Source organism: Hylaeus volcanicus, chromosome 5 (genome assembly GCF_026283585.1).
Source record: "Hylaeus volcanicus isolate JK05 chromosome 5, UHH_iyHylVolc1.0_haploid, whole genome shotgun sequence".
Classification (NCBI taxonomy): Eukaryota; Metazoa; Arthropoda; class Insecta; order Hymenoptera; family Colletidae; genus Hylaeus; species Hylaeus volcanicus.
The window spans coordinates 13,439,082-13,447,586 of NC_071980.1; the positions used below are offsets into that span (position 1 = coordinate 13,439,082).

Consider the following 8,505-nt stretch of genomic DNA (forward strand, 5'->3'; position numbering starts at 1 on the left):
TGTTAGTGCCTAAGTAGGGATTACTCCATGGAGGATTTGTTTGACCCATGGTTGAATGTCCCGGTGGATAGGGTACATTACTACCTATGATATATAACAAATTTTTTATAATTTACTGTTACAATTGCTATATCATACATTGCACATACCTTGATTTACGGATGATTGAAGAGCAGGTGAAGTTTGTTTACTTTCAGTTGTAAACCCTGGCTTTCCCCCTGTATGTGAAGGATAGTTTGACCCAGTCGTTGGAGGTATTGGGTATGGATGCGATGTTCCAAACGAAGGTTCGGCAGGTTTTGCTTGTGCTTATCGTAGGACATACATTTTACTACTTACATCTTATGTTTAATAAAATACATGTTATACAGAATATGTAAAATATTTACAGGGTCGTGTCGCTCCACCACCTTCGCTGTGTAAGAAATTTGTGTTAACATCTTTACTATGGCCTTGCGTTGCTGTTCCTAAAATTGCAAGCAATATTAATAATTGATGCAAATATTATCTTCATACATTTTATAGTATGTTTGACACACGTAGCGTGTTAAATTACCAGATGAACTTCCTCCTGAGTGAGGGGCGGAGTTTACTCTCGTCGAGGTTCCAAATCCGATAGGCCTAGAACCTGTAGATGTGTGTGAAGAAGATTGCGTGTGACTGGATCCAGATCCATGACTACCAGAAGATGATCCATAAGATGTTGTGTGTAAACTACCTCCATTGCTAGGTGATCTGTGCCAACCACCTCCACTGTTAGACGATCTGTGTGAACTACCTCCACTGCTAGACGATCTGTGCCGACTGCTAGATGATCTGTGTGAACTACTTCCGCCACTTCTTGATCTCCCAAAAGATGTCCATCTTGCACTAATACCATCTATGAAAATAATATTCTTATAAATGTTCACTTTTATGCGCGAAATTTACATGATTTTTAAATACTTTACTAAAAAGAAACAGCAAAGAATGAAACATTTATTAAAGTTAATTATTCATACTTACCAATTATAAAAAACACGCAAAAAAGTAAAAGCAAAAAGGATTTAAATCTCATGATTTCTAGAAGCGTTTAAGACGCAGTATGAGTAAACTGATGTGGAATGTGTGAATAACAGTTTATATATTTGCCACTGAGATTTATCAAACTTTTTCATAGTTAACGCATTACGTCTTGCAGTGTTATCTCCAGAGATTTCCTTGAAACTAAACCATATACTAAGAGGTCACCGCTGATGACCTTTGAAAGATATCACTATTTCCTACAATATAGTATCACGGTAATAAAACTGCATTTTATAATGAAACTTTTATTTTATCTCGTATAATCACCTTCACCATAGAACATACATTTTATAGAAACATATATGAATTATAAAACAACATATAGTATATAAACTGTAAAATATTAACGAGTATTCAAGATCGCTGTGAATTGTTAAAAATTCATTCTTTGCTTATTAAAAATAATTTGTATTTGTGTACTCCATCACCTTCTTTTTTCTAGGAAATAAGAACTATTAATACTGAAATATATATCGTTCCCAGCACTGAAGAAACATTAATTTCGAAACTATAAATTAATAATTCATGTTTCTTTCTTGATATATCTGTCCAAAATTTGTTCACTCGGATAGTCCGGAACTGATAGCTGACGAAAACCTTCGTCATCGACAAAGCAAATTTCATGTCCATCCTGAAATATTCACATTTATTCATGGTGTATATTCGTTGAATTAAACTTAAAAAAAAAAAGGTATCTGAAATGTACTTACAGGATCTGCGAGAATAATAACGGTCACAGAGGCCTTTCCTGGTGTATCTAAAGTAATCAGATCTGTCAGTATTTTATTGCCACTTTCATTGATTCTTTTTTGAATTTCTGGTTGTTCTGCTTTAGGAACTGAAAATGCTATACGTCCATAGGCTTTAGCATGATTAACCTCAGTACCTAGAAAAGAAAAGCAGAAGCTATTGGCGTTACTAGAAAAATTCTTTTTTTACAAAGATTGCTTCAAAAAATTTACCAATATCTTCAAATTCAACTTTAGCCTGATTCTCACTGTACCCCAGCAAAACACTTTTATCAGTTTGATTGAAAACTTTTAAATCCAAAATATCTTTCCAGTAAGCAATAGTTTTTTGAAGATTTGAACTAGACAAAGTTACTTTTTGCACTGGATCTGTTAGGGATACAAATTTTAATACAAGTAGCATTTCAAAACTAACAATGTTTAATATATCCTCAGTAGTACCTTTGTCCATAGGTTGTTGCTCATCGATAACGTAATATTTGTATCCACCAGGTGCTTGCAGTACAAATTTTCCACTTTCTTCTTTTATAGGCCATTCATTTGCACGTGCTCTCTCAATTACCTCTTTAGAACGGATTGTTATACCACGAAAATCATTTCCAGCTTCGTATTCTTTGATACCATAATTGTAAGTCAATTCTATCACAAAGTGAGTATCCTCTGGTCCATAGCCTATCATAGTTTTGCTCCACCGGTTCGCATATGGTCTGTATAAATAATCTCATAGAGATATAATTGAATGAAAAATCATATCGCATACAAAATAATTACAAACCCATTGCAAGCAGCATCACAGCCTTCAGAAAATTCTTCGTGTCGCAATACCTGCGAAAAAAAATTCTAAATGATCTGACATCATTTTTAATTATTAAAGGACTAACCTTCATTCCAAGAATTTCTCGATAAAACTTCGCTGTTAATTTGCGATCCGGTATTTTGAATACGAAATGAAGCGCTCGCCCAGTGACCATTTTTAACAGTCCTATCGTTCGTTAAGCTGTCGTTCTTTACAGAAACAGAATGATTTTCAATGAAAATCGGTGACTCGACGTTTTTATGAACTTCCCACGGATGACTAATCTGAAAAAAAGCATGCAACTTACTCGGAATGTTTGATAAAGCTATCAAATGATTACTTCGTATCAAACGCCCTCCGTGAATGATATGAATAAGATGATAGGATAGGAATAAAAAAGACGTATCGAACCAAAATAATACGTGTATTTAAATGTCTTCTTTGCAGTGCTGCAGACACTCGTGTTTGCACGTGACAGACACACGTGATGACAAGTCTCATTCTTACGCGCCCTCAGGGGCTGTAGCTGGGTGACTGTGATCAACTGTGATCGTCGCAGCTGTTCACGTCATTGACTACATTCAGCAGAGACAATAGTTGTGTAACTCTGTTGAGTGATTCTATTGGATTCTCTCTAATAATTTAAAAATATACGAATCAAAGCAAAGAATCTAAAAGAATCACTCAACAGTTGTCTGTGCTGAATGCACCCATTTGCAGCTGCAGTATGGGCTTGCGAACCCGAGGTACCCGAGCTCCTTGTAGGCTTATGAGTAGACTGCGGATCTTTATGCATTTATAGGAAATTTGAACGTGCAAGAAACTACAAAATTCAAACAATATGCAAAAATATAAAACAGATTGAAAGTAAAGTTCATGTCATAATATTTGCAGAATAAAATAAATTCCTATTTAGGTTCAATTTTTGTAGCCACCTTCGCAAAGATTTTATTTTGCATAAAGATCCGCAGTCTACTTATTATTAGGCTTGTTAGTAGTCTGGTAAAGTTCCAATCACGAGCTGAACACTTCCACGAAACTTTAAACAGTTGCAAAGCCGATAATTCTCAAAATTTGTTTAAATCCTTATATTACTAAAGATTATAATATATCCAACTTTCGTCAAAATCCGAGATGTTGAGATTCGTCAAAACAATGGCAAAACCCAATATCTAGGAAATAAATACAAATTTATTATTCGCGTGGTTTTTGTCTTATTCTTTGAAAACATAACTCGGGATTCAGCATGCAAACATTGCAACACATTATGCTGTTCAAATTGAATTTCGCGGTATTTTCTGAAAAATGACGAAACCTGACCTAACCTCGACGTTACTTTGTGACTCTGATTAGAGTAGATTAGAGGGTCTCTCGTCTACTATATGCCCTCTGCGTAGTTTGTGGCTTACTTCCACTTACTTCATTAGTTGTTAATTCATAAATGGCAGATGAAAATATGGTCCAAGACGCATTACAGCCAAAAGAAAATCATCATAACGATGATGAAAATGAATGGGAAAATGAAGAAAATGCAGCCAATTGTAATAACGCTGGTAAATATATATTTTGTCTTGAACACTACCATGACAGTGTAAATGTTTGTTTCTTCTACTCAATATTTCGATTGAGTTGTATACATATATATTTGTGATATCTAATCTAATATAAAGCATTGAAATATTATTTGTTTTTTGTCACGATCTAAAATGTGATTGCAGAATTCGAGGCGATAAACGCCCAACTAGATCAGCTCAATTCTGTTTTGGATAACCTTGAACATAAAAATGATGTTATTCATGCAGAATTAATTGAATTATTGCAATCAAATCGAGAAACAAGAAAGCAATTTCAGGAATCCCAGTATTCATTGAAACCAGATCTGTAATGTTTATTTTAAAAAGGTGCGTATAACCTCTAAGTTTGATACATTGGACAATCTTACTATAACCTTACTTAGAATCTAAGTTGTATTATTTCTAATCAACTAATATTGATATCATTTCAGATTGTGCAATGTGAATATATTTGATAATATTGTAGGTAATAATCTGATATTATGTCCGTACTCTTATATAGTATAATGTAATATACTGCTACAATATTTCAAGATTAAACATTCCTATTGAAGTTACTTCAATAGTATGTCAAATTATTGTTATAGTTACATAGTATTATAATGCAAATATAAAATATACATATATAAATTTATTTTCTTTCTGTACATAAAGTTTTCTGTTTTATTGATTTTAACATTTTATTGGACATCAATTTTATGACAATTGTGAACAGAAGATATTAAAAGATCTTTAAACATTTCTGAATCAAAACGCTGAATTAGAAACACATTAGGTTTGTTTGACAATAAATGATCAAGAACCACTTGACCTCTTGTTCTGTTACCACTTAATTCAATATCTGCATGATATTCTATCACATCTTGAGCAATTTTTGGTCTTAATAAAATTCCAGCTAAAATTGCATCGCACACTATATAAGTAGGAAAGTGTTTCTTTCTTGTTTTACTGCATCCATCTTCGATATCGTTCATTAGTTGAATGCAAGGTTTCTCTATTTGGCCAAATACTTTTTGTCGCCATTCCTATAAAATATTTAATCATTTTGTTAACATTTGATGCATCTTATTATTATATGTGTATTATACATACATGTGAAATATAAGATTTTAAACATGTTTCCCATGGTAATAACCACAATGGTTTTTTGTTGCAATTAAGAACTATATGTACACTTTCTGGATCCATATAGAAATTGAATTCTGCTTGTGGTGTTATATTACCCTGTGCTAATAATAAATGCCATGATTAATTATTTTAACTAACTTATATTGATTGAGATATGTGAAAGAGTGAAATAAAATTACCTGTTATATTCCCTCCCATAACATAAAATTCTTTTACATTCTCAACAAAGTGAGGATACATTTTTATAGCTAATGCTATATTTGTCAAAGGACCCATACATACAACAGTAATTCTGTCAGGATATTGTGATACAATTCTATTCATAGCACAAACAGCATGTTCTGTTTGCAAACTGCTCGTGTCCATTTTAGTTGTATATACATCCCCAAAGCCATCACCGCCGTGATATTGCTCTTCAGCAGCTTGTTCAGTATGCTGAGTACAAAGTAAAGGTGCATATGCACCTTGAAAAACTGGTATCTGCAAAGTAATTCACACAAAGGTGTAATACATGTTTCATTGATATTGAATATAGGGTTTTAAAAATTAAACTTACATCTGTCACTTCGCAAACATCTAACGTTTTAAAAACATTTTTAACTACATTTTCTACTGTTGTATTTCCATTGACACAGGTGATTGCTTTAATTTCAATTTCTTTCTGCTTATGAGCAGCAATAAGTATAATTAATGCCAATGCATCATCTATTCCAGCATCACAATCAATAATGATACTTTTTCCTGTCATCTTAACGTGAAAGTATTTTAATATCAATTTTACGATTGTAAATGGTCACCTTCTCGTTAGTACTATTCAATAATGTCACAAGTGGTCACAGGCTGAACATATGACGACCCCCTATCAAAATGCTTACGCTCCATGTTTTTTCATCAGGCGATAATAAGCGGGAAACAAAGTAAACAGAAATGATAATTATTATCGCTGATATATTTATTTCTTAAAAAATGATTCGCTACTTTGTCGCAGGCATTTTTTAAATTATTTGTTACGAATTTTTGATATTAATGTTGACTTTGAAATATAATAAATATAATATTAAATATTAGGAATGTAGATCTATAATACTAAACGTAAGGTTTGTTTGTATGTCTGTCTGTGTAATTTCATTTTATGGGACGCGAGTGGAAACAATCGGTAACAATTCATTGTTTGGTAAGATAAAGTAAAAATAGAGGACTTGCAAGAATCAGCTTCAGCTTGATGTTTTCGTAGCCTTCTAGTGGTGAATTCTGAAAGCATTATAGTAGCATAATTCGCGATAACAAAACAGGAATCTTACGAATTGTAGTCGGTGATTCTATATTTAGTTTTCTCTTCATGGAGATAAATCAATTACCGAAAAATATCGAGAGGACAAGTATATTTTTATGTTTTAAATTATAAATAAAATATTGAAATGGATGAAGCAAAGTTTTTAAAGCGGTAGGCAAATTACTATATAAACGTAGTATTAACCATGTGTTATACCATTGTCATGCGGATTTGACATAGATTCAGACTGATTTTATACTGTGTTTGACAGTAGATGAACAGATTACAGTGAATGTATTTTTAATGTTTAGAAAAGTCAGATCTGGTACATTGGATGTACACCCGACAGAAAAAGCCTTGGTAGTGAATTATGATGTTGAAGCTTTAATCCTAGGTCAATTAGGGGATCCTATGTTGGGAGATCGTAAAGTAAGGCTTTTTTAATTATTTACTGACATTATTATAACATAGTATATTTATTAGTTGTGTTATAATCTTGGCTTCAAAGGATTTCATGATCATATAATAAATCTATTTGTAGGAATGTCAAAAAATAATTCGGTTAAAGAGTCTAAATGCAGATACTAATGTGTCACTTCTAGCTAAAGAAGTGATAGAAAAATGTTCTTTGATACATGAATCAAAACTTCGAGAAGTAGAACAACTGATTTATTATCTTCAAAACCGACGAACTAATGATGGTTGCATAAGTAGGTTCATATATACATAATTCTTCTATTATTCGATTTCTTTTTTTTATTACACAATACTTTTTAATGTAGGTAATGATAATAATTCTCAACCCTCAAGACCAGCATCATCAAATTCATTGTCTGCAGATAATGGAGAAATGGAACGTGCTGTCATTAGTAATGTTGACAGTTACATTGAATTGTTATACGAAGAAATACCAGGAAAAATCAAAGGTTCATCATTGATCTTGCAACTGGCAAGGGTACCTGATAATCTTCACGAATTAACAAAAAATGGTATTTCTATATTTTGCAGTATTTAATCACATACTGACCATAAGATACATAATTGATATTTATCTCCTTAGAATCTCTGCTGAGTGCTTTAGCAAGAGTCCTTAGAGAAGATTGGAGGCGTAGCATAGAACTCTCTACAAATATTGTCTACATTTTCTTTTGTTTTTCAATGTATAGTCAATTTCATAATATCGTTCTTGAATACAGAGTAAGTGAAAATACAAAGAATTTACAAATATAAGTATAGTTAATAATTAATTTTTTCTATCTAGATTGGATCTCTATGCATGGATATAATAGACTTTGAATTACGACGGTACGACCAATGGAAAGAGGATATGGAAAAACGTAAGCGTCATTTCGAAAATACTACAGGTTTAACATTTTTTTCAAGTGGAAATGATCATTCTGATAAGAAGATGAAAATTATCGATGATATTTGGAATACTGATGGTCCTTTAGATTACGAAATTAAAAAACGTTCTAATGAAATTTCTGCGGTAACAGAAAATGATGTGAAGAAATTAAAGGAAGAACTTGAAAAAAATCGTAAGAAATTCAAGAGTTTAATAAAAAAACAAGAACAACTATTAAGAGGTTGGTAATTTTATATTCCTGTATTACTAATATTATTCAAATATTACATAAAAATTTTTGTTACAGTGGCCTTTTATTTATTATTAAATATTGCTGAAAATATGGAAGTTGAAAGAAAGATGCGCAAGAAGAATGTAATTGGTATGCTGATTAAAACATTAGATAGGACAAATACCGACTTATTAATACTGGTCATTGCATTTCTAAAAAAGTTATCCATATTTCGTGAAAATAAAGATCTTATGGTAATGTTTTGCAATGAAATCTTGAAACGTCTTATAATGACAATACAGGGTGTCCCAAAAATGTTGTAACACCTTGAAAGGAGTGGTTC

General features: G+C 32.1%; 4 protein-coding genes across 11 annotated transcripts in view; 1 reads left to right on the forward strand and 3 right to left on the reverse strand.

Annotated features, from left to right (window-relative positions):
- LOC128877128 (endoribonuclease CG2145-like) overlaps nucleotides 1–1,253 on the reverse strand; it is a 3,303-nt gene extending 2,050 nt beyond the window's left edge. The window contains exons 1-5 of the mRNA XM_054124163.1: nucleotides 1,006–1,253; nucleotides 557–880; nucleotides 390–467; nucleotides 150–308; nucleotides 10–84 (exon numbers count right to left, since the gene is read on the reverse strand). Coding sequence (XP_053980138.1) covers nucleotides 10–84; nucleotides 150–308; nucleotides 390–467; nucleotides 557–880; nucleotides 1,006–1,057 — 688 coding nt within the window. The 5' untranslated portion in view covers nucleotides 1,058–1,253. The remainder of the gene's footprint in view (nucleotides 1–9; nucleotides 85–149; nucleotides 309–389; nucleotides 468–556; nucleotides 881–1,005) is intronic.
- Nucleotides 1,254–1,290: 37 nt separating this feature from the next.
- Nucleotides 1,291–3,179, reverse strand: LOC128877138 (glyoxalase domain-containing protein 4). 3 transcript variants are annotated; one of them, XM_054124179.1, is made up of 7 exons: nucleotides 3,022–3,179; nucleotides 2,696–2,894; nucleotides 2,590–2,639; nucleotides 2,256–2,521; nucleotides 2,028–2,183; nucleotides 1,776–1,951; nucleotides 1,291–1,696 (listed from the first exon to the last, which is right to left on the reverse strand). In XM_054124179.1, exons 2-7 carry the CDS (start codon nucleotides 2,783–2,785, stop codon nucleotides 1,589–1,591), a joined length of 846 nt encoding a protein of 281 aa, XP_053980154.1. In that variant the 5' UTR covers nucleotides 2,786–2,894; nucleotides 3,022–3,179; the 3' UTR covers nucleotides 1,291–1,588. The 3 variants fall into 3 exon arrangements, with proteins under 3 accessions (XP_053980154.1, XP_053980157.1, XP_053980155.1); XM_054124182.1 differs by having other exon boundaries at nucleotides 3,033–3,161; XM_054124180.1 differs by having other exon boundaries at nucleotides 2,951–3,080.
- A 1,616-nt stretch (nucleotides 3,180–4,795) lies between these two features.
- Nucleotides 4,796–6,432, reverse strand: LOC128877137 (pyrimidine-specific ribonucleoside hydrolase RihA-like). Its single transcript, XM_054124178.1, has 4 exons — nucleotides 5,869–6,432; nucleotides 5,492–5,792; nucleotides 5,277–5,413; nucleotides 4,796–5,209 (listed from the first exon to the last, which is right to left on the reverse strand). The coding sequence occupies exons 1-4, from the start codon at nucleotides 6,058–6,060 to the stop codon at nucleotides 4,865–4,867; spliced, it is 975 nt and encodes a 324-aa protein (XP_053980153.1). The 5' UTR covers nucleotides 6,061–6,432; the 3' UTR covers nucleotides 4,796–4,864.
- Nucleotides 6,433–6,586: 154 nt separating this feature from the next.
- The window catches only part of LOC128877127 (kinesin-associated protein 3), a 5,347-nt gene continuing 3,428 nt past the window's right edge, over nucleotides 6,587–8,505 (forward strand). For 4 of the 6 annotated variants that reach the window (XM_054124158.1, XM_054124160.1, XM_054124156.1 and 1 more), the window contains exons 1-7: nucleotides 6,587–6,756; nucleotides 6,897–7,014; nucleotides 7,127–7,295; nucleotides 7,368–7,574; nucleotides 7,646–7,782; nucleotides 7,847–8,171; nucleotides 8,238–8,416. In XM_054124158.1, the coding sequence (XP_053980133.1) occupies nucleotides 6,731–6,756; nucleotides 6,897–7,014; nucleotides 7,127–7,295; nucleotides 7,368–7,574; nucleotides 7,646–7,782; nucleotides 7,847–8,171; nucleotides 8,238–8,416 (1,161 nt within the window). In that variant the 5' untranslated portion in view covers nucleotides 6,587–6,730. The remainder of the gene's footprint in view (nucleotides 6,757–6,896; nucleotides 7,015–7,126; nucleotides 7,296–7,367; nucleotides 7,575–7,645; nucleotides 7,783–7,846; nucleotides 8,172–8,237; nucleotides 8,417–8,505) is intronic. The other 2 variants (XM_054124161.1, XM_054124162.1) reach the window with 2 other exon arrangements.

What these genes read in the sequence shown, in the direction of transcription:
- LOC128877137 (XM_054124178.1), bottom strand. Translation starts at nt 6,060, where the DNA reads ATGACAGGAAAAAGTATCATTATTGATTGTGATGCTGGAATAGATGAT. An exon ending in ATGTTTGCGAAGTGACAGAT is followed by an intron (nt 5,793 to 5,868) that starts GTAAGTTTAATT and finishes ATTACTTTGCAG; the next exon opens with ATACCAGTTTTTCAAGGTGC. An exon ending in TAAAATCTTATATTTCACAT is followed by an intron (nt 5,210 to 5,276) that starts GTATGTATAATA and finishes AATATTTTATAG; the next exon opens with GAATGGCGACAAAAAGTATT.
- LOC128877138 (XM_054124179.1), bottom strand. Translation starts at nt 2,785, where the DNA reads ATGGTCACTGGGCGAGCGCTTCATTTCGTATTCAAAATACCGGATCGC. An exon ending in GAGAAATTCTTGGAATGAAG is followed by an intron (nt 2,640 to 2,695) that starts GTTAGTCCTTTA and finishes TTTTTTTCGCAG; the next exon opens with GTATTGCGACACGAAGAATT. An exon ending in TGTGATGCTGCTTGCAATGG is followed by an intron (nt 2,522 to 2,589) that starts GTTTGTAATTAT and finishes TTATTTATACAG; the next exon opens with ACCATATGCGAACCGGTGGA.